This window comes from Ranitomeya imitator, chromosome 4 (assembly GCF_032444005.1).
Source record: "Ranitomeya imitator isolate aRanImi1 chromosome 4, aRanImi1.pri, whole genome shotgun sequence".
NCBI lineage: Eukaryota > Metazoa > Chordata > Amphibia > Anura > Dendrobatidae > Ranitomeya > Ranitomeya imitator.
In genome coordinates, this window is record NC_091285.1 from 177034155 (window position 1) to 177058017 (window position 23863).

The 23863-nt window shown below is 43.6% G+C and overlaps 2 protein-coding genes across 8 annotated transcripts in view; one reads left to right on the forward strand and one right to left on the reverse strand.

Moving 5' to 3' along the window:
• The window catches only part of LOC138675684 (thiamine transporter 2-like), a 58010-nt gene extending 36908 nt beyond the window's left edge, over nt 1–21102 (forward strand). Inside the window, exons 3-5 of one of the 3 annotated variants that reach the window (XM_069764115.1) lie at nt 9122–9314; nt 16578–16719; nt 18106–21102. In XM_069764115.1, coding sequence (XP_069620216.1) covers nt 9122–9314; nt 16578–16719; nt 18106–18240 — 470 coding nt within the window. In that variant the 3' untranslated portion in view covers nt 18241–21102. Of the gene's footprint in view, nt 1–9121; nt 9315–16577; nt 16758–18105 lie in introns of all 3 variants that reach the window. The other 2 variants (XM_069764116.1, XM_069764118.1) reach the window with 2 other exon arrangements.
• LOC138675683 (arf-GAP domain and FG repeat-containing protein 1-like) overlaps nt 20907–23863 on the reverse strand; it is a 78726-nt gene continuing 75769 nt past the window's right edge. For 3 of the 5 annotated variants that reach the window (XM_069764114.1, XM_069764110.1, XM_069764112.1), the window contains 3 exons: nt 23342–23509; nt 23163–23254; nt 20907–21681 (listed from right to left, as the gene is read on the reverse strand). In XM_069764114.1, the coding sequence (XP_069620215.1) occupies nt 21622–21681; nt 23163–23254; nt 23342–23509 (320 nt within the window). In that variant the 3' untranslated portion in view covers nt 20907–21621. The remainder of the gene's footprint in view (nt 21682–23162; nt 23255–23341; nt 23510–23863) is intronic. The other 2 variants (XM_069764111.1, XM_069764113.1) reach the window with 1 other exon arrangement.

Genomic DNA, 23863 nt, shown 5'->3' on the forward strand with positions numbered 1-23863 from the left:
CTTTGAGGGTTCCACATTATATTCTGTGGAGGGGGGCTGCAATATATTCTGTGTGGGGGCTCGATTCTCTCAGGGGGCTACATTACATTCTGGGGGCTACATCATACTATATGAGGGGGCTACAGTGTATTCTACGGGGAGTTGCATTATACTCTGAGGGGGCTACATTATATTCTGTGTGGAGGGGCTGCATCATGCTGTATGAGGGGGGCTGTATTATAACCTGTGAGGGTGCTACATTATATTCTATGGGGGGTCTGCATTATACCTTATGAGGGGTTGCATTATATTTTGTGGGGTGCTGCATTATATCCTATGAGGGGCTGCATTATATTCTGTGAGGGGGGCTACTTTATATTTCGTGAGGGTGCTGCATTATATTCTATGAGGCTAATTTCATTATATTCTATGAGGGAGGCTACCCCAACTCCTGCTACATAATTAAGATGTGTACTACCTTATGTTATACCCTGATATTAGCGTGTTTTACCACACAATTGCTGGTCTTGTATTTATTTCTATGTAGCTACATAGTGGGCCCCAAGAATGATTTTCTTTGGTGGGCCCAAGGTGCTCCAGTCCGACGCTGCTTGACACAAGGAATGTGACACTTGTAGTTCATGTCCTGGATACGTCTGTGTATGGTGGCTCTGAAACAATGACTCCAGCAGCAGTCCACTCCTTGTGAATCTCCCCCAAATTTTTGAATGTCCTTTTCTTAACAATCCTTTCAAGGCTGCGGTTATCCTGGTTGCTTGTGCACCTTTTTCTACCACACTTTTCCCCTCCATTTTCCATTAATATGCTTGGATACAGCACTCAGTGAACAGCCAGCTTCTGTAGCAATGACCTTTTGTGGCTTATCCTCCTTGTAGAGTGTGTCAATGACTGCCTTCTGAACATCTGTCAAGTCAGCAGTCTTCCCCATGATTGTGGAGCTACTGAAACAGACTACGGGACCTTTTAAAACCCTTAGGAAGCCTTTGCAGGTGTTTTTTTTGTTAATTATTCTAATTTACTGAGATAATGACTTTTGGCTTTTCATTGGCTGTAAGCCATAATCATCAGCATTAACAGAAATAAACATGTGACATAGATCACCCTGTGTGTAATGACTCTATATAATATATGAGATTCCGTTTTTGTATTGAAGAACTGAAATTAACTTTTTGATGATATTCCAATTTAGTGAGAAGCACCTGTATATAGTAAGACAGACATTTCAGAAGAATACTTGTCCTCTTTACTGATATTCGCACATAGAACATAAATAGTGACTTCCTAATAAAACATGATTGTTACCTGCTCACCTTTATACTTTGGACAATGAACTTCTATACATATATCTGTCACCGCATTTGTGTCTGGATCTATAGATCTCTTCACTATTGATCAAGATTTGAGGAACAGATAGTGTACTGGAGGGGAAAAAGAAAGCACACCGATAGCCTATTTTCTCCAAAATGAGCGCACCCAAAAAATCTAGAAATAAACATAAAACTTCAAGAAGATATTTCTGTGGATGAGAATGATAATTTACCCTTTTAGGCCCTCATACAAATTAGATAAAAGTCATCTGCACCTGCCAATTTCAGCAGCGTAAGCCGACCATCTAATGTGTGTGGCCCTCCTGACATCCCCCCTTATAGATGGAAAGAAGATGTCAGAGAGAAGGATCTGACCATTGGAATTTCAACTGTCGATCTTTTTTTGGGGGCGGGGATAAGCCGCTATTAGATGATTCTAGCTGCGTCTCTCAAAGAGATCACAGAAGCGCTCGGGTGTATATGGAAGAGACTGGAGAAATGGCTGCCAGCCGCACAGTCATTCTGCTGATGGCTATCTAATGGGTATGTGGGTCTCTTGACTTAAAGGGAATCTGTCACTTGTTTTTTCGCAACTTCATCTGAGAGCAGCATGATGTAGGCACACAGACCCTGATTCCAGCAATGTGTCACTTACTGGGCTGTTTGCTGCAGTTTTGGTAAAATCACTTTTATTTATCTGCTGCACATTTACCAGCTGAGCTCTGTGTAGCCCCGCCCACACCACAGATTGGCAGCTTTCTGTGTACACTGTGCATAAGCAGAAAGCTGCCAATCAGTGGTGGGGTCAAGGTTACAAAGAGCTCATGAATAAGGAGAACATCATGGCAGCAGGTTTACTACTCCTGTAGTGATAATCTGCTGCTGATAAAACTTTGATTTTATCACATGTGCTGCAAGCAACCCATTAAGTGACACCGTTGGAATCAGGATCTCTGCCCCTACATCATGCTGCTCTCAGATGGGGTTGCAAAAACCTGGTGACAGATTAAGAGATACACAGCACATATAGATGAGTACATGGCTCAGGAGATTCTGAAAGCCCCATAGACATTGAATAGAGAGATGGGCACATGCTCAACAGCTGCTCTATTGAAACTCTTCCTCGGTGTTATTGTGTAGAGTGGACTAACAGGAACTCAGGACCCCAATACTAGTGATTGCTGGGGGTCCTGATGATCAGACATTTATCACCTAACATATAAATGTCATTTAACACTTTACATTTATGTGCCCAGTGGGTTTCCAGTTCTCCATCCCCTGGACGCATCTGGTTTGTTAATGTTCATACTGCGATTAGATTGGGATTACGCAAGGTGTGAAGTTCTTTGGTCTCTAAAAACAGCAATTTCTTCATCAAAATGGAGACACTTCTGTTATTTCTCCAGGATCTCGGCTGCCAGAGATCATACAAAAAGACGAGAACAAGAAATAAGACTGCTCCCTGGATGTCAGATGTCCAAATATTACTTCAAGCAAGAAATCTACGACTTCCCATGTAGCCGTAGTGAATACAAAAAACACCCTGAGGTCCTTATTATTAGTATTATCCATCTTTCCATGTAAAATCAGGACTCATTTTGTTTCAATAGCATCACTATTGCCAGCAAAAATAGCAAATTCCCACAGTTTAGGAATTGTGCTTACCTCAGGAATAACAGTTCACACTGAATTGTCCAAACTGATCTTGGTCCAAAACTTGTCTGTGCCCTGTATATACAGTACAGAGCAAAAGTTTGGACACACCTTCTCATTTAAAGATTTTTCTGTATTTTCATTACTATTCATTATATACTCAACAAAAAACTTATGAAACAACTGAAAATATGTCTCAGGCTGCCGTCACACTATCAGTATTTGGTCAGTATTTTACATCAGTATTTGTAAGCCAAAACCAGGAGTGGGTGATAAATACAGAAGTGGTGCTTATGTTTCTATTATACTTTTCCTCTATTTCTTCCACTCCTGGTTTTGGCTTACAAATACTGATGTAAAATACTGACCAAATACAGCTACAGGAAAGAAATATATCTTGGTACCATGTTAGCCAGTAGATAGAAAAATATTTAGAATTGAGAGTCCTCAGTGGTTGATACCTTTTAATGGATAACTGAAAAGGTGGTAATAAATTGCAAGCTTTCGAGACTACACAGGTCTCTTCATCAGGCAAAGACTAGAACAAATTCTGAAGAATCACATATTTATGCACAACATAGCATAGGAAAAAAAAAAAAAGGGGAAAAAAACATGGATAAGACAGATGACATGAAGCAGAATTACCATGAGTGATAAACAGTTATGTCCATAAATATTGGGCCGGCTCTTAGATAAGGATTGTTTTATTGTCCTCTGATTAGGGTCTCTGTTGTGATGACCCCTCATAGTCTGAGGGGCAAGTTCCATAGTTGATGTAAAAAGACATAAATCCGTGCGACACATTCATTCCTGCATTAATAGTGTCAAAGGTCGTCATCAGTTTATATTGCCAGACTCTTCTGTCTCTCTGGGATTTGAAGCTGCCCTTCAACACAAGTAATTTCATGTCCATAATGTAATGCACACAAGGTGCTGGAATCATTCTCTGCAGGTGATTAAATTATCACCGGTGCAATGCAAGGAAATCCTGAAAACTTGACTTGTTTGCAGCCCTCGAGGAATGCAGTTTGACACCCCTGATTTACAGTGCCTTGCGAAAGTATTCGGCTCTCTGGAACTTTTCAAACTTTTCCCACATATCATGCTTCAAACATAAAGATACCAAATGTAAATTTTTGGTGAAGAATCAACAACAAGTGGAACACAATTGTGAAGTTGAATGAAATGTATTGGTTATTTTAAATTTTTGTGGAAATTCAAAAACTGAGAAGTGGGGCGTGCAATATTATTCGGCCTCTTTACTTTCAGTGCAGCAAACTCACTCCGGAAGTTCATTATGGATCTCTAAATAATCCAATGTTGTCCTAAATGCCTAATGATGATAAATATAATCCACCTGTGTGCAATCAAGTCTCCGTATAAATGCACCTGCTCTGTGATAGTTTCAGGCCATGTTCACACAGTGCGTTTTTTTACTGCGGAACCGCAGCGTTTTTGCCGCTGCGGTTCCGCAGCTGTTTTCCATGCAGGGTACAGTACAATTATTAGGTTCTGTAGAAGGACGTAGATCTGGGTATTTATTATGATGGAATATAGGCTGAACTGGATGGACAAATGTCTTTTTTCGGCCTTACTAACTATGTTACTATGGAAAACAGGAACCACTGTGCACATGATCCTGAATTTCAAAAAAAAGCCGCGCTGAATAGCTGCGGGAAAAAAGAAGTACCATGTCACTTCTTTTTTCGGAGCCGCAGCGGTTCTGCACCCATAGACCTCCATTGTGAGGTCAAACCCGCAGTAAAACCCGCAGATCAAAAATAGATCTGCGGGTTTTATTGCGGTTCGTGGTGCAGAACCGCTGCAGCAGGAAGTGCGGGGAAGCGAGCGGAAGTGCGTGGGTGGAGTGTGGCTGCCCCGATCCCACCCCCCCATGCTCCGATGCCCCTCCCCCGTGCTCCGAATTCCCTCCCCCGTGCTCCGATGCCCCCCCCCCCCCGCCCTAATCTCCCCCCCTTATACTTACCCGGCCTCCCGGTGTCCGTCCGGCCGTCTTCTCCCTGGGCGCCGCCATCTTGCAAAATGGCGGGCGCATGCGCAGTGCGCCCGCCGAATCTGCCGGCCGGCAGATTCGCTCCAAAGTGCATTTTGATCACTGAGATATAACCTATCTCAGTGATCAAAATAAAAAAATAGTAAATGACACCCCCCCCCTTTGTCACCCCCATTGGTAGGGACAATAAAAAAATTAAGAATTTTTTTTTTTTTTTTCACTAAGGTTAGAATAGGGTTAGGGTTAAGGGTAGGGTTAGGGTTAGGGGTAGGGTTAGGGTATTTTCAGCCATTTTAGCCCTAAAAAGCTTCCTAGGAAACACACAGTCTCTGCATAGAAAACTGCATAAAAAAAAGGATCAAAAAACGCATCAAAAAAGGACAAAAAAAGGACCAAAAAAAGGACCTGCGTATTCTGCCAAGAGCTGCAGTTTTTTAAAAAACAGTCCTGAAAAAAAAAGGATGGAAATCAGGAACGTGTGAACATACCCTCAGGGTTCTGTTTGAAGCACAGAGAGCATCATGAAGACCAAGGAACACAACAGGCAGGTCCGTGATACTGTTCTGGAGAAGTTTAAAGCCGCATTTGGATACAAAATGATTTCCAAAACTTTACAAATCCCAAGGAGCACTGTGCAAGTGATCATATTGAAATGGAAGGAGTATCATACCACTGCAAATCTACCAAGACCCAGCCGTCCCTCTAAACTTTCATCTCAAACAAGGAGAAGACTGATCAGAAATGCAGCCAAGAGGCCCATGATCACTCTGGATGAACTGAACACACCATTCCCACTGTCAAACATGGTGGTGGCGGCATCATGGTTTGGCCTGCTTTTCTTCAGCAGGGACATGGAAGATGGATGGAGCCAAATACAGGACCATTCTTGAAGAAAACCTGTTGGAGCCTGCAAAAGACCTGAGACTAGGACGGTGATTTGTCATCCAACAAGAAAATGATCCCAAACAAAGAAAAATCTACAATGGAATGGTTCACAAATAAACGTATCCAGGTGTTAGAATGGCCAAGACAAAGTCCAGACCTCAATCCAATTGAGAACCTGTGGAAAGAGCTGAAAACTGCTGTTCACAAACGATCTCCATGAAAATTCACTGAGTTTGAGCTGTTTGCCAAGGAAGAATGGGCAAGAATGTCAGTCTTTCGCTGTACAAAACTGATAGAGACATTCCCCAAGCGACTTGCAGCTGTAATCGCAGGAAAAGGTGGCGCAACAAAGTATTAAAGGGGCCGAATAATATTGCACGCCCCACTAGTCAGTTTTTGAATTTCCACAAAAATGTAAAATAACCAATACATTTCGTTCAACTTCACAATTGTGTTCCACTAGTTGTTGATTCTTCACCAAAAATTTAGATATGGTATCTATATGTTTGAAGCATGATATATGATGGGAAAAGGTTGAAAAGTTCCAGGGAGCCGAATATTGTTCACTTTCATCGTTAGGAAAGTCCAGGTGATGCAAATTTCCCAGCTTTATAAAGGCCCAGCCTCCTCTAACCTTGTGCCAAAAAACAGCAGCAATCGGTTCTTCTAAAGGTACCTTCACACTGAGCAACTTTTGAACGATAACGATAGCGATCCGTGACGTTGCAGCGTCCTGGATAGCGATCTCGTTGTGTTTGACACGCAGCAGCGATCAGGATCCTGCTTTGACATCGCTGGTCGGAGCTAGAAGGCCAGAACTTTATTTTGCCGCTGGATCGGCGTGTGTGACGCCGATCCAGCGATGTGTTCACTTGTGACCAGGGTAAACATCGGGTTACTAAGCGCAGGGCCGCGCTTAGTAACCCGATGTTTACCCTGGTTACCATTGTAAATGTAAAAAAAAAAAAACCCACTACATACTCACATTCCGGTGTCTGTCACGGCCCGCGCCGTCAGGTTCCCGCACTGACTATGTCAGCGCCGGCCGTAAAGCAGAGCACAGCGGTGACGTTTACCCTGGGTGATGTTTACCCTGGTTACCAGGGGACTTTGGCATCGTTGGTCGCTGGAGAGCTGTCTGTGTGACAGCTCCCCAGCGACCACACAACGACTTACCAACAATCACGGCCAGGTCGTATCGCTGGTCATGATCGTTAGTAAATCGTTTAGTGTAACGGTACCTTAAGCAGCTGCCTAGCACTCCAAAAATAAAAATAGTGGAGGCCCACAAAGCAGGATAAGGCTATAAGAAGACAGCAAAGTGTTTTCAAGTTGCCCTTTCCTCAGTTCAAAATGTAATTAAAACATGGCGGTTGCCAGGAACAGTGGAGGTCAAGATAAGGTCAAAATTTCACTGAGAGCTGCTCATAGGATTGCTAGAGGCAAATCAGTACTTCCGCTCTGTGCCAGTCATTGCACTGGCTGCCCATACATTATAGGATCCAATTTAAACTGCTTGTTCTCACCCACAAGGCTCTCCACAGTGCGGCACCCCTCTACATCTCCTCTCTCATTTCTGTTTATCGGCCTACCCAAACCGGCCTAGTGTTCTCTACGCTTTGCAAGCGACTTTCAAGTACCTCCCACTCCTGGCTCCAAGACTTGTCCCGAGCTGCATCAATTCTCTGGAATGCTCTATCACAAGAAATTAGGCTTAACCACAACTTACAGGTTTAGGCACTCCATAAAAACACATCTGTCTATGGCGGCCTATCACATTCCCTAATCAAAGTCTTTTTAAATATAGCCCATTCACTATTTCTCTGAACACAATTCTCCATGAAACTCCACTGCACCCTAAAGCACTGCAAATATTGGCTGGTGGCTACCTCAGCCAGCCCTTATCTGCCCCCCATTCCCTCAAGATGGCTGGGCCATCATTGTAAATAAGCACCTGTACTTTGTCATCCCCACATCATTTCACAGAGGGAAGAATGGATGCAATGAAATTTCAACAAATTCTTGATGCAAACATAACACCATCTGTTAAAAAAAAGCTGAAGTTGAAAAGAGGATGGTTTCTGCAAATGGATATGATCCTAAACACAAGTCAACATCCTCAATAGACCACCTCAAAAGGAGCAAGCTGAAGATTTTACAATGCCCTCACAGTCCCCTGATCTGATCATCATTGAAAATCTGTGACTAGACCTCAAAATAGCAGTACATGCAAGGAAACCCAGGAATCTCACAGAACTGGAAGAATGTTCCAAGGAAGAATGGATGAAAATCCCTCAAACAAGAATTGAAAGACTGTTGGTTGACTGTAAAAAGTATCCAGAAGCTGTGATACTTGCAAAAAGGGGTGCTACTAGGCAGAGTGCTCAAACTTTTGCATCGGCCCATTTTCCTTTTTGTGGTTTTTAAAATGTAAAAGACGAAACATTGAACGGTTGGACATGTGCATTCAAGAGTTTAGGAAAGGTCACATTAAGTTCACCTGAAAAGGTTAGAGGCATTTTAGGGTCATCTTGAAATTTCACCTGAAAGCCAAATAGTCTTGTTGTGAGTTGGGTATATGCATTTTAACTTCTAACTGGAACCTGTGAAAACAGTGTAGCAAAAAGTTCTATGTTCTTTATGTTGTAGAAATTCCACAGGGCTCTTTGGTGCTACAGTGACTTCAGCCACACAACTAAGACTAAGGCCGGTTTCACATTAGCGTTGCGGAGGGCTGCAGACTTCCTCCGTGAAGCCCCGTGCCCTCGGCCACACCTCCGCCGCTAGCTCCGCCTACTTCTGCATGCAGCCAGCATGCGACCAGAGTACCTATCTTTAACATTAGGTACGCAGGTCGTGCCGCTGTATGCGGATGCTTCCGCATGCGTCGTTTTGACGATGCAGCGACCAGCGTAGAAAGCAGCTTGTAGCAATTTTTTTTCTCCGCATCGTCAAAACGACGCATGCGGAAACATCCGTATACAGCGGCACGACCTGCAGACCTAATGTTAAAGATAGGTACGCAGGCCGCATGCCGGCCGCATGCAGAAGTAGGCGGAGCTAGCAGCCGAGGGTGGGGCTTCACGGAGGAAGTGCGCAGCTCCTCAAAACGCTAGTGTGAAACTAGCCTAATTAGTGAGAAGTGGTCTACAATAGGACATTGTTTGGCAACCATGGGTAAATAATGGGGGTTAGTCAGGACACAGCCAATTGTGCTCTTGTATTATGTCTGATTAACGAAGATTACATTGTCTCCCATCAGGTGCTCTCACCTCTTTCTCGGTTGGATATGTAAAAGTGAATTGGGAGTTAAGTGGAGAATTGGCCCTCGCCATCTTCTCAGCTGTTAGTGCTGGCAGCCTATTTCTCATGGACTATAGTATTAATATCTGGATGTGCTACGCCGGCTACCTGATCTTCAAATCCTCGTACATGCTTCTCATCACTGTCGCCACGTAAGTAAACTTTCTACATTAATCTATGCTGGAAACGGTTTACTCTAAGGCTAGGAAATAAATATCAAATCAGTGGGGATCCGATGCCCAACACCCATCGATCAGCTGTTATTAGCTCCAGCAGCAGCCCCATGTAAATGGAGCTGAACAGCACAACTCCATACACTATTTGGTCAATGTTAGATGCCTGGATAACCCCTCTAACTACTAGACCTAAGATTGAACTTATATGTCCATGTACAGACAGTGATGAACAAACTCCTGCCCCAAATTCAAACAGCCTTTTACAGGCCTGTGAGGCGGTCAAATTCAGGTCGGGAAACCCGGAGTCAATCGGTACATAGTGGTCAATACTGGGACAGTGTTTCCCAGAGGTCTGAATGCGGTCTAATGGGGTCTCCTCACACTGTGACCGCAGTGTACCTTTACCACAAGTGGAGACAACTGAATTTCTAAATCTCCTTTCCACCATCTCCTTCAACGTCCCCCACCAGACCGATCTATCACTCTGCCCCGTATTTCAAACCACACATCCAAGCATTTACCAACTAAAAGCATTTCAATAATCTGCTGTCCTCAATTTTGAGTCAACAAAAATATTAGTGCGTGTCTTTATCATCTCCACATAGATCACCATCTGCTCCCATATAACACTACTAGATGGTGTCCCGATTCTAACGCATCGGGCATTCTAGAATATTGATGTATGTATGTATATAGCAGCCACATAGTATATAGCAGAGGCCACGTAGTATATAGCAAATACTACGTGGCCTGTGCTTTATACTATGTGGCTGCTATATACATACATACATATTGTAGAATACCCGATGCGTTAATACAGGCCACGCAGTATATAACACAGCCCAAACAGTATATAACACAGCCCACATACTACATAACACAACCCACGCAGTATATAGCAGCCACGCAGTATATAACACAGGCGACGTAGTATATAACAGGCCACGCAGTATATAACACAGGGCACGTAGTATATAGCACAGCCCACGCAGTATATCACACAGCCCACGCAGTATTTAGCAGCCACGCAGTATATAACACAGGCGACGCAGTATATAACACAGCCCACGTAACATATAACACAGGGCACGCAGTATAGAACACAGCCCACGGAGTATATAACACTGCCCATATAGTATATAGCAGCCACGCGGTATATAACACAGCCCATGTAGTATATAGCAGTGTGGGCACCATATCCCTGTTAAAAAAAATAATTAAAATAAAAAATAGTTATATACTTACCCCCTGGGATCCAGCGAAACTCCGGCGATGTGCGTGCGGCTGCCGCCATCTTCCGTTCCCAGGATGCATTGCAAAATTACCCAGATGACTTAGCGGTCTCGTGAGACCGCTAAGTCTTCTGGGTAATTTTGCAATGCATCTCTGGGAATAGAAGATGGCGGCCGGCGCGAGCGCATCATCGTACGACGGAAGGTGAGAATATCAGGTTTTTTGTTTTTTAATTATTTTTAACATTACATCTTTTTACTATTGATGCTGCACAGGCAGCATCAATAGTAAAAAAGTTGGGGACACACAGGGTTAATAGCAGCGATAATGGAGTGCGTTACACCGCGGGCCGTTACCGCTGGCATTAACCCTGTGTGAGCGGTGACTGGAGGGGATTACGGAGCGGACGCCGGGCACTGAATGCAGGGGAGTAGGGGAGGGACTAATCGGACTGTGACGGTCGCGGCAGCCATGACAGGCAGCTGGTGAGACCAATCAGCGACGCGGGATTTCCATTACGGATGTTGCCGACAGAGACGGAAGTACCCTTAGACAATTATATATATAGATTTTTCTAATTCACAGTTCCCGCATATCTCCCCTCGTTACTTCTCTGCCACCAATCCCTTCACTGGCCCCCAATTTGAAAGGAGAAAATTTAGTGGAATTGAAATCTACTCAAATCTTATAAAAATTTATATTCTCCAGAAAACTTTTTTTTTTTTTGCAATTTTGCTTATCAGTTAACAAAAAAAATAATACATCACCACTCACTTGTCCCACCAACTCTTCAGCCTGACCATCAGAGCCTTTCCAGCTTTCGCAGTCACGTGCATTCTCTACGGTGTCTACACTCCAGGATGGGTCTTCCAGGTTATCTAGTCCTCAGAGGCCACTGCGCTGTGCCATCCCTCAGATAATGCACCTCATGTGATGATATATGTTGTGACGGCATGGCGTGCAGTGAACGTCAAGGCCCTGTTGACCTGAAAGACTCATCAAGGAGTGAAGCTGTCGTAGAGAATGAAGGCGACAACCAAAGGGGAAAAGAAGGGCCTCTGAATATGGGTCAGCAGGCCGCCGGATTGAGGAACAGATTAGCAGTGAGGTAAGCATAATCTTTTTTTTTTTTTACAACCTACATATAAGGAACATTCAATTTGTAGAGAATAACTTTGCTCAAATTTCTTATTAAATCTGCACAATTGGGCAAATTCAAATTTAGTCCGATCAGCTCCTATGTACCGACACCTCTACTGCCGACTGCCCAGAACATTCAAAGTCATGAACAATGACGTGCAAAGCCGTCCATAGCCTGTCTCCTCCATACATCTCCACATTTAATCTCCAATCCTCATAAGACCTCTGGTCCTCACAACCAGCTCCTAGATTTCTCCCATGTTTCCCTGTACTAACTAGGGCTGTGGAGTTGGTAAGCCAAACCTCCGACTCCACCAAAATTATTATTATTATTTATTGTTATAGCGCCATTTGTTCCATGGCGCTTTACATGTGAGGAGGGGTATACATAATGAAAATGGGCTCCGACTGACTCCACAGCCCTGATACTAACCAAACCATTTGTACTCTTTCGTAAATCCAAAGCTTAAGGCTCCGTGCACACGATGCGGATTTTGCTGTGAATCTGCAGCGGTTTCCCATGAGTTTACAGTACAATGTAAACCTATGGGAAACCGAAAACGCAGCGGTTTACATTCCGCAGCATGTCAATTCTTTGTGCATAATCTGCAGCTGTATTACAACTGCTCCATAATAGAAAACCGCAGGTGTAAAACCGCAGTGGAATCCGCACAAAAATTGTGGTAAATCCGCAGGAAAAACGCAGTGTTTTTGCCCTGCGGATTTATGAAATCCGCTGCGGAAAAATCCGCAGAGGACCATTCTATGTGTGCACATAGCCTAAGATTAAAAAAATAATAATTAAATTCTTCGGAAAAGGCTACAGCCTACAATACCCCAGCTGCACCACACTGCCATATCAGCAGCCTGATTAAGCTATACTAGACACGGCAGACACAACACCGCACATTTGAGAAACATGTATATGTGTCTTATTACTCAGACGTATGTCGGCGTGTCTTTTTGGCACTTGTCAGGATTTGCCTGCATACCGAAGAGTAAGGTCATTTATCGTCGCTTTTGAGTCCAAAATTTGCTCAATTTGTGACATTTCCTTGTTATAAATGCATGAACCAAATCTAGCATTTTTACCCCGTTTAAAACACTTTTTGTACCTATGCCGAATCTAAAAAATGATGGTAAAAGGGCTCTGATCAATTTTTTGGCTTGAAGTGGGACATTGCCATAAATGAAAGTTGCATATTCTAGGCAGGTCTTAAAAAAATAAAGCCTAAAGGTACCGTCACATTTAGCGACGCTGCAGCGATATAGACAACGATGCCGATCGCTGCAGCGTCGCTGTTTGGTCGCTGGAGAGCTGTCACACAGACCGCTCTCCAGCGACCAACGATGCCGAAGTCCCTGGGTAACCAGGGTAAACATCGGGTTACTAAGCGCAGGGCTGCGCTTAGTAACCCGATGTTTACCCTGGTTACCATTGTAACATAGTTAGTAAGGCCGAAAAAAGACATTTGTCCATCCAGTTCAGCCTATATTCCATCATAATAAATATCCAGATCTACGTCCTTCTACAGAACCTAATAATTGTATGATACAATATTGTTCTGCTCCAGGAAGACATCCAGGCCTCTCTTGAACCCCTCGACTGAGTTCGCCATCACCACCTCCTCAGGCAAGCAATTCCAGATTCTCACTGCCCTAACAGTAAAGAATCCTCTTCTATGTTGGTGGAAAAACCTTCTCTCCTCCAGACGCAAAGAATGCCCCCTTGTGCCCGTCACCTTCCTTGGTATAAACAGATCCTCAGCGAGATATTTGTATTGTCCCCTTATATACTTATACATGGTTATTAGATCGCCCCTCAGTCGTCTTTTTTCTAGACTAACTAATCCTAATTTCGCTAATCTATCTGGGTATTGTAGTTCTCCCATCCCCTTTATTAATTTTGTTGCCCTCCTTTGTACTCTCTCTAGTTCCATTATATCCTTCCTGAGCACCGGTGCCCAAAACTGGACACAGTACTCCATGTGCGGTCTAACTAGGGATTTGTACAGAGGCAGTATAATGCTCTCATCATGTGTATCCAGACCTCTTTTAATGCACCCCATGATCCTGTTTGCCTTGGCAGCTGTTTGCCTTGGCGCAGGGCCGCGCTTAGTAACCCGATGTTTACCCTGGTTACCATCGTTAAAGTAAAAAAAACAACCGCTACATACTTCCCTACCGCTGTCTGTCCTCGGCGCTCTGCTTCTCTGGTCTGGCTGTGAGCACAGCGGCCGGAAAGCAGAGCGGTGACGTCACCTCTCTGCTTTCCGGCTGACCAGCGCTCACAGCCAGACCAGAGAAGCAGAGCGCCGAGGACAGACAGCGTTAGGTAAGTATGTAGCTTTGTTTTTTTACTTTTAGGATGGTAACCAGGGTAAATATCGGGTTACTAAGCGCGGCCCTGCGCTTAGTTACCCGATGTTTACCCTGGTTACCCGGGGACTTCAGGATCGTTGGTCGCTGGAGAGCGGTCTGTGTGACAGCTCTCCAGCGACCAAACAGCGACGCTGCAGCGATCAGGATTGTTGTCGGTATCGCTGCAGCGTCGCTTAGTGTGACGGTACCTTAAGGCTCTCTTCACACTGTTTTAGCGCAAAATTTCAGCTGCCTTTTACACCAGCAAAGTAAGAGATATCAGAAATCTCATGCACAAACATTGTGTTTGTTTTTTTTGTCATCAGCATTCTGTGTTTTGCATGATTTTTTGCATAATAGAGCATGTCTCTTTCAGCATTTTTCACCCACTGAAAGAAATGGGTGGTGATAAAACGCTGAAAATCTGCGCCAAAAAACACAAAAGGTATCAGGCTTTACAGCATTTTTTTCTGCCAAAACCTGATTAAATAGATTTTTTTTTTTTACAGTGGGCCTTTTGTCAGGAAAAATTTACCTTGAATGTAAAAGTCTAATCTTCCTGACTATTGTCACTAAATCCATCTCCCATTCATTAGTTCATTCAATGGATATTTTCCACAAACTTTGCATAAATCAATAGTACAACTTAGGGCTCCTTCTCACTTGCGTGAAGTACGGCCGAGTCTCGCAGGTTAAAACCCAGCTCGGACGCCGGCACTTGGGAGCGGAGCGTGCGGCTCCATGTATTAATGTGCGGCCGCACGCTCCGCTCCGGAGTGCCGGTGTCTGAGCCGGGTTTTAACCTGCGAGACTCAGCCGTATTTCATGCAAGTGAGAAGCCCTTAGAAAAATGCGCGCCCTTCCCCACTTTTGACACTTCTCCTCCACCCTTTACCTCTTGACTAGAGATGAGCGAATTTGATCTGGTCAGGGTTTATTCCACAAGCTATTGCACTTACCGAATAAGCTGCAGCGAGAACCCGGATACCTGGAGCGCTCCTGCTAATCAGGTGTTCGGCTCCGCAGCTGCATGTGTCATGGCTGTGTGACAGGCACAATATATTCATGCAGCGCGCCCAACACACAGGTTCTCCATACATGTGCTGTGACTGTCACACAGCCATGACACGATCAGCCGGCACGCGCCAGGTATCCGGGTTCCCGCTGCAGCTTATTCGGTAAGCGCTATAGCTTGCCAAATAAACCTTGACCCGATCAAATTCGCTCCTCTCTACTCTTGATCTTATTATCCCACAAAAAACTGCTCAGATCCATCTCACAATGCCATGAGGTGTCACGATGCACCCATTATACTCAATGAGAGGAGTCAGGAAACAGATTGAGGGACACAGAAAAATGCGTTCACCCCAGAGCTGCTCAGTACTTTGGCTTATTGACCTCCATGATTTTTTTTTTAATATAGCACACAAAAAAAAAAACTATTGAAGAGCAGAAATTCATCTCTTTATGCTGTGATGTGGAAGGGATGTTAAAAAAAAAAAAAAAAAAAAAAAAAAAAAGGTGAAAATACACATACTTTAGTTTATTATGAAAAGTTTCTTTAAATTATTATTTCAGTTAGTTTTAATACACATTGAAGGGTCCGTATAAGGTGTGCATACTGCACTGAATGCTGTGACGTTTTGAGAGCTGTTTCTGGGATGCATCCACGAGATGTGGAATCTGGGTCCTGCTTATTGTATTCTGTTTCTAGTTCACACATCACAGAGTCAGAGTCACTAAATATTTATATGGAAAGCTCTATAGCGACGCAGGGAACAGTACATCTTTCGTTCCACTAGGTGGAGACATTTGCTTGGTAAAAGGCCCAGTAGTGACTGCAATGGTGATGAGTAGGGTTGAGCGAAACAGATCGTTCATTTTCAAAAGTCGCCGACTTTTGGCAAAGTCGGGTTTCATGAAACCCTTCCGATCCCTGTGTGGGGTCGGCCATGCGGTACGCGACTTTCGCGCCAAAGTCGCGTTTCGTATGACGCGCTTGGCGCCATTTTTTCAGCCAATGAAGGAGCGTGGGCAGAGTGATGACATAGGTCTTAGGGGCGTGGACGCATATCGCTATGTTGTCGCTTTTGCGCTGTAGCGATTTGCAATGTGTAACACTAGCTTTTCAGTTGAGAGAGAGAGAGAGAGAGAAAAAAAAATCCCATTGACTTTGCATAGTGTTTCGTGTTTCGGTCGATCCTCGACTTTTCGCCACAGTCGCCCGATTTCACTCGACTCGACTTTTCAGATAGTCGGGTTTCGCGAAACCCGACTCGACCCTAAAAAAGTCAAGGTCGCTCAACCCTAGTGATGAGCATCTGAAGCAAAGTGGGTGTTATTCTGATGACACTACATGTGCCGACTGCAGGACGTTTATATACTAATATATCAGAACAGTTTCCCTGATTAACCATGTGCTGTTTCTGACTACTTTTCAGTGATTCACGGGAAACCCAAAAACCAGAAGTGAGATTTACGTAACCTGAATGTGTTGACTTTCAGATTCCAGATTGCTGTAAACCTGAGTATGGAGCGCTACGCCCTGATGTTTGGAATGAACACATTTGTTGCACTTGCGCTTCAGACCATAATTACAATAATTGTAGTGGACGGTAGAGGCCTAGGACTGGACATCATCACCCAGGTTCTTACCAGGTCTTATTTTCACAGTGACACATAAATGTGTGTGATCAACCTTCATTGTGTACACTGCTCCAAATTTTCAGCATGTGATACATTAAAGGTGCCGTCACACATAACGATATCGTTAACTATATCGTTGCTTTTTGTGACGTAGCAACGATATCGTTAACAAAATTGTTCTGTGTGACAGCGACCAACGATCAGGCCCCTGCTGGGAGATCGTTGGTCGCTGGGGAATGATCAGGACCTTTTTTTTGGTCGCTGATCACCCGCTGTCATCGCTGAATCGGCGTGTGTGACGCCGATCCAGCGATGTGTTCACTGGTAACCAGGGTAAATATCGGGTTACTAAGTGCAGGGCCACGCTTAGTATCCCGATATTTACCCTGGTTACCATTGTAAAAGTAAAAACAAAAAAAGTACATGCTCACATTCCGGTGTCTGTCACGTCCCTCGCCTTCAGCTTCCCGCACTGACTGTGAGCGCCGGCCGTAAAGCACAGCGGTGACGTCACCGCTCTGCTTTACGGCCGGCTGGCGCTGACACTGAGTGCGGGAAGCTGACACCGGGGGACGTGACAGACACCGGAATGTAAGTATGTAGTGTTTTTTTTACATTTACACTGGTAACCAGGGTAAACATCAGGTTACTAAGCGCGGCCCTGCGCTTAGTAACCCGATGTTTACCCTGGTTACCAGGGGACTTCGGCATCGTTGGTCGCTGGAGAGCTGTCTGTGTGACAGCTCTCCAGCGACCACACAACGACTTACCAACAATCACGGCCAGGTCGTATCGCTGGTCGTGATCGTTGGTAAATCGTTTAGTGTAACGGTACCTTAGTATGTACTGGGTTATTGCAGCTTTGTGCCATTCAAGTCCCAATCTACACTATCTGCTTATCATTTTTCCCCCCGCTTCCTTTTTGATGATGCTTCATTTGAGAACCCCAATGCATGCTGGGATACTCAAATGAAGCTGACACAGCCCCTGCCTCCTCCCAGAAACAAAGCGCCATCAGTGATGCTCGTTTCAAGGGCTGGTCCCATGTGCACAATGACAGTGCACTCTCCAGCCAGCTCAGATCAGCAGTAAAGAACCGGCAACAGAGTGCACTGTCACTGTGTGCTTTCACAATGCCAGGTGTGCAGAGACCAGCACCACTCTGATACTTTACTGAATGCCATAATCTAAACTATTTTTGAATTGAATAAACATATAGGATGAAAATTGATTTCTATTTCAAACTACCTCTTTAATCAGTCATTAATATTAAAATTCCAATAGAGCATCTGACCTGTAATGTCTATAGTCCTTTGATCTTTGAATTATAAAGTTCCCGAATGCACCTAGGAGCTCACATCACTCATTATTTTGTTTCCTTCTTCAGTTTCTGGTGTATGGAAGTTACTTTGCAGTCATTGCGGGAATATTCCTCATCAGGAGTTTGTACATTTTAATATCATATCACAAAAAGAAGGAAAATACCCCGGGTCAAGAAATGAAAGCGGAGACTAATTTTTAATGGACTTGAAGGACTGCGGAATCTCATGATCAGGAGCATCAGGCGGTGACTGTGCCCTGGGACAGAACACGCACATCACGGATTACAGGGGTGTTACTGTACAGAGACAAAAATGGAGAAACTGGGGCCTAAATTGTTTGGTGGAGAATGAGGAGATGATAAAGATTTTTGTGCTAAAGATTAGTGATGAGCGAATGTGCTTGGATAAAGTGTTATCTGAGCATGCTCGGGTGCTAATAGAGTGTCTTCGGTATGCTCAAAAAATATGATGGAGTCCCCACAGCTGTTCAACAGCCACAACACATGCAGATTGCCGATTCAACAGCTGCAAGAAATGCAGCCGCAGACACTCGAACATATTATTCGTGCACCCCAAAGACCCCGAGTTAGCACCGGTGTATGCTCAGATAACAGCTTATCCCAGTACGTTACACTTTTTGTGCCATATTGCAGTTTGTTTTTTTTCTTTAAAGTCAGGGCTGTGGAGTCAGAGTCAGCAGAACTAGAAAACAAAAAAACAAAAAACAAAAAAAAAAAGCTGTATCCATTAATATTAATTAACATTTTTAGAAATGTTGATATATTTTTTATATCAATTTGCAGGTTTCTCTTGATACCTGTAAAATATAATATAGATTAGTGATCGTTTTACTACAGTAAATTTGTTAATTATTGTTAACTCGGGTAGAACACAAATCAGACTGTGGAAAAATAAAGTCACCGATTCCTTTTCTTGCTGACTTCACAGCCCTGACCCCTGTCCTATGCCGCCATCATTGACATTGCTATGTCTATATCGTGCCTTGCTGTACAGGAGAATGCACACGTCTGTGCGCAATAGGCATTACTAATGTCACAAATTGCTGTTGGTGGAATGTGCCGTCTTGTAATCTTCCAGGAAAATTGTGGCCTCCACTTTTGTTACTGCGGTGCAGAAGATCGTAGAACAAAAGGAAGAAAGCAAATTTTACTTTCTCATACAAAGTCAATATACGCTGGACCTAAAAGTGTGACATGTAAATGACACTGTCACATAATGTAGGTTACAACCAGAATATTAATGGAAAAGGCAAAAAGAGAAATCTTGCTAAACCATTGTAGCCTGAAATCACATGTATACATAATGGCACAGACTCTGCATACCATGGGTATTTCACTGGTGGATCGCCTGCATTACTGCGAGTAGCGCCTCTCTACAGTACATTGGGGTACTGCCCTTTACCCGTTTCACCTGCCCATCAATACAAATGGGGACCGGGGTGTTCGGCTAGATTTTATTTTTTTGGTATACTGTGTGATCTACAGGACCCTGAAGATGCTCTCGTCCTCGACAGAAAAAGTGACTTCTAGAGCACGCATCACATATATCTAACCTTTTTTATGTAAGAACTTGCTAAATCCATTAGTTACCTTTTTTACTTACATTTTCTTTTTTATTTTGGGTTACATTTTTGTGGCTTTAAAACCAATTACTAGTTTTCTATAGAGCAATGGTTTCAATGTATTAAAGGGGTGTTCTCAAGTTCTTAAATTGCTTCAAATAGACAACATGAAAATAAGCAAATTCGCAGTTTACTTGCTTTTTCGATCTGTGGTTATTCCCTTGCAATAAAAACTTTTGCAGCTGATTCAAAAGCTTTTATGCCACAAAAGTGGCATTAAAGGCTTTCAAAAGTTGCAAAACTACGGAATACCCCTCTAAAAGGGAATCTATCAGCAGTTTTTTTTCTATTTAATCTGAGAGCAGCATAATATAGGCCACAAGAGCCTGATTCCAGGGATGTGTCACTTATTAGGTTGTGTACTGTAGTTTCAATACAGTGTTAATCAGCAGGAGATTATCAGTACAGGACTATATCTCACATGCCCAGCAGTCCAGCTAATCTCTAACTCCGCCCACACCACTGATTAAGTGTACACATGAAGCTGCCAATCAGGGAGGGGTGTGGGCGGGGTTATACTTAGCACCACTACATCAAATGGGGATTCTATCAGAACTACAACACAGCCTAATAAGTGGCATAGCGCTGGAATCAGGATTTCTTGCCCAATATTATGCTGCGCTGAGATTCCCTTTAAGCTTACAAATGGTCATCCTGAAATTGATTAAGGGGTTGTGTAGGCAGATTCACCCACCTGATCTGACATTTAGATAAAAATTTGCCCCTACATAACACATTTTGCCACGGGCAATAGTGGATGTGCTGATCATTTGGAAAAAAAACGAACTGGTATTTGTAGTTCGGCCTTTGGGTGTATTAAGTTTAGAATATTGAACGTCTACAGTGATCAGTATTTTGTTATTATTTTCTGTCAGTATTTGTAAGCCAAAACCAGGAGTGGGTGATAAATACAGAAGTGGTGCGTATGTTTCTATTATACTTTTCCTCTGACTGTTGCTCTCCTTGTTTTGGCTTACAAATACTGATGTAAATACTGACCAAATACTGAACGTGCGAACGTGGCCTTAAATATTTGTGCAATGTAATTGGACGTGTATGGTGCGATTCTGTAAATGACGTCTCGTATAAACGACCATTCATCGCTCGATTGACATCTCATGTGTATGAGACCCTTAAGGTAATTTACAGCCCCTTTAGTACTGTAACTTGAAGGAGCACTGTTAATCATATGGTACCAAAAAAAAAAATGTATCACACATCCAACATTTTTCTAATATTTTAATATTTTTTCACCTGCAAAGTGTAGCAAAACATCATTAGCTTTATTAGGCAGAAATGAATCCTCAGTATGGAGATTTTTAGGCGTATAGAAATGAATAGCTTTATTGGGAAAAAATAAATGTTTGTGGGATTGTTTCCATTTTTTTTCAGTGAATAAAATTGATACGTTTTCATCGAACATTGAACTCCCACATCCCTTTAAGCCAAATTGCTAAAATTATTGAATTCTTTTTCAGTTACACGGTGGACTCGCAGACCCACTTTGCTCTTCCACATAGCATAAAGTGTTAGGAGTTAGAAATACTGATATGAATAATTATCTAGTCCCTAAGAAAAAAAAAAATATATATATATATATATACATACAGTACTGCAGCTTAATGAATATGGGATCTGCAATAACTTACCAAATTTAATATACATGATATGCCCTCAATTAGCCCATTGGCTGCCAAACACTTCTAGGCAGTCAAAGGATCGAATGATAAAGAAAAGGCTTCCCAATTGCACATATTACCTTGTTTTTCTTCGTTTTTTTTTTTTTTGTTTAAATACAAAAAAAAAAAAAAAAAAAACTATAGTTGCGGCTCTGAAAGAACTCCCTGTGTTTAAAGCTTACGCTGGTCAAACAAGACAAACAGTGCAAGAGGCAGTACATGTACGGTGATGCCTGGTAAGCTCCTGTGTGAGTCTAAGGCTATAAGAAAGGATTTGTCGATGAACTTCCTGCTGGAAACTGTCCCGAGGGTGCCCCGGCCTGCAAAAAGGAAGAAAAAAAGAAAGTCATGGATCGGAAAACCAATCTGATATTCTTTTAATGGACAATGGTCACTGACAATATCTGCGCCACCCACATTGCCGGGTGAGATCGCAGCTCTGTGCTTTGCCCTACTGAGGGGACAGCAGAAGACATAAGTGCGCATGATACTTTTAGTTGATATATGACAATAAAGGGTGACAGGTTCCCTTTAAATTGGTGCCTTTGCTGCTGTGATCACAGGACTTAAGGTACCGTCACAATAAGCGACGCTGCAGCGATACCGACAACGATGTCGATCGCTGCAGCGTCGCTGTTTGGTCGCTGGAGAGCTGTCACACAGACCGCTCTCCAGCGACCAACGATGCCGGTAACCAGGGTAAACATCAGGTTACTAAGCGCAGGGCCGCGCTTAGTAACCCAATATTTACCCTGGTTACCGTTGTAAATGTAAAAAAACAAACACTACATACTTACATTCCCGGTGTCTGGTCAGGTCCCTCGCCTTCAGCTTCCAGCACTGACTGAGCGCCAGCCGTAAAGTACAGCGGTGACGTCACCGCTGTGCTCTGCTTTACGGCCGGCCGGCGCTCACCAGTCAGTGCGGGAAGCTGAAGGCGAGGGACCTGACCAGACACCGGAAGGTAAGTATGTAGTGTTTGTTTTTTTACATTTACAACAGTAACCAGGGTAAACATCGGGTTACTAAGCGCGGCCCTGCGCTTAGTAACCCGATGTTTACCCTGGTTACCAGTGACGACATCACTGAATCGGCGTCACACACGCCGATTCAGCGATGTCAGCGGGAGATCCAGCGACAAAATAAAGTGCTGGACTTTCCCCAACGATCTCCCAGCAGGGGCCTGATCGTTGGTCGCTGTCACACAACGATTTAGTTAACGATATCGTTGCTACGTCACAAAAAGCAACAATATCGTTAACGATATCGTTGTGTGACGGTACCCTTAATAAACTTGCACGGTTTGCTGTACAGAAACCTTTTTGGTTAAAATGGTCAAGGTTTTTTATATCAATCCATCTCTTTTTAGAGGTTTGAGCCAAGTTTTGATGTTATCCCTTATCTGTAGGATTGAGATCTTCAAGATCACTGGGACAAACGCAAATCACAAAAATGGGGCCCTGACTTATGAGTCAAGCATGTGTACCTCCACTCCATTCATTCTCTGCAGGACTGCCAGAAAAAGCCAAGTACATGGCTGTGCCAGGCAGTCTACAAGAGGATGAAGCATACCGGACCTCGACCCGATTCACATGGGGGTCTTCAGATGACCATTCTTAGAACCAGCAGGGATCAGGACGTCACACTGTATCCTATAGGTAGGCTATAATAGCACAAATGTAGGATTGCGGGAGTTTAATGTTCCTCCTACTATGTCCCAATACTAAAGTGAATGAAGATACAGAAACAAACGGCGTAAAAAACGTTCTTCAAAGTGCATCGATGGAGAGGAAACACTTACCATGAAAGGATTACTAGAGACTGCAGGGGCTGCAACCTGGCCAAATGGAGTAACCACTGACTTTGCTGGACCAAAAACACCAAAACCAGCTCCTTACAGAAAAGAAAAGACAGAGGAAACAAATAAAGATATTGCAGGGAGCTGGAGTCCATTGACTGTTGCTGAAGCTCATACAGTACCTTGTATATTCCCATTAGGTTGCTGGGAGAAAGCAGTCTGTTGGGGGAAGGCCGTCTGAGGGGGGAATGCCGGCTGATGAAAAGAGCCGCTATAGCTGGTAGGAAGACTGTAGGGTGCCGATGTCCCGAAACCAGCGGGCATGCTTAGCGAGGCTGTTCCAAAAGAAGCTGTTTCAGATACAACCAATAGATACATTAGGACGCATAAGAGAGCAGCAGATGCCCAAGCCAGGACTCATAAAGGTACTTTTATGAGCGTGGAAGTCCCTAATAAATAATAATAAAACAGTCTAGAACTTTACCAAGCTGGATGAAACGGAGGGAGGTAAGACTACTGCCACTAACGCGAACACATTGAGCTGATGGCTGGGTTGGTGACATGTACGCAGTTACTTTCTATTAATGTATTTCACACAGTCACCACTAGAGGGAGCATACTGCTTGCGATACGGAATTAGCTCCCTCTAGTGGTGGCTGCAGCAGGTCATTCTTTACATCTTGGCCTATGTGGGGAATTTGGCG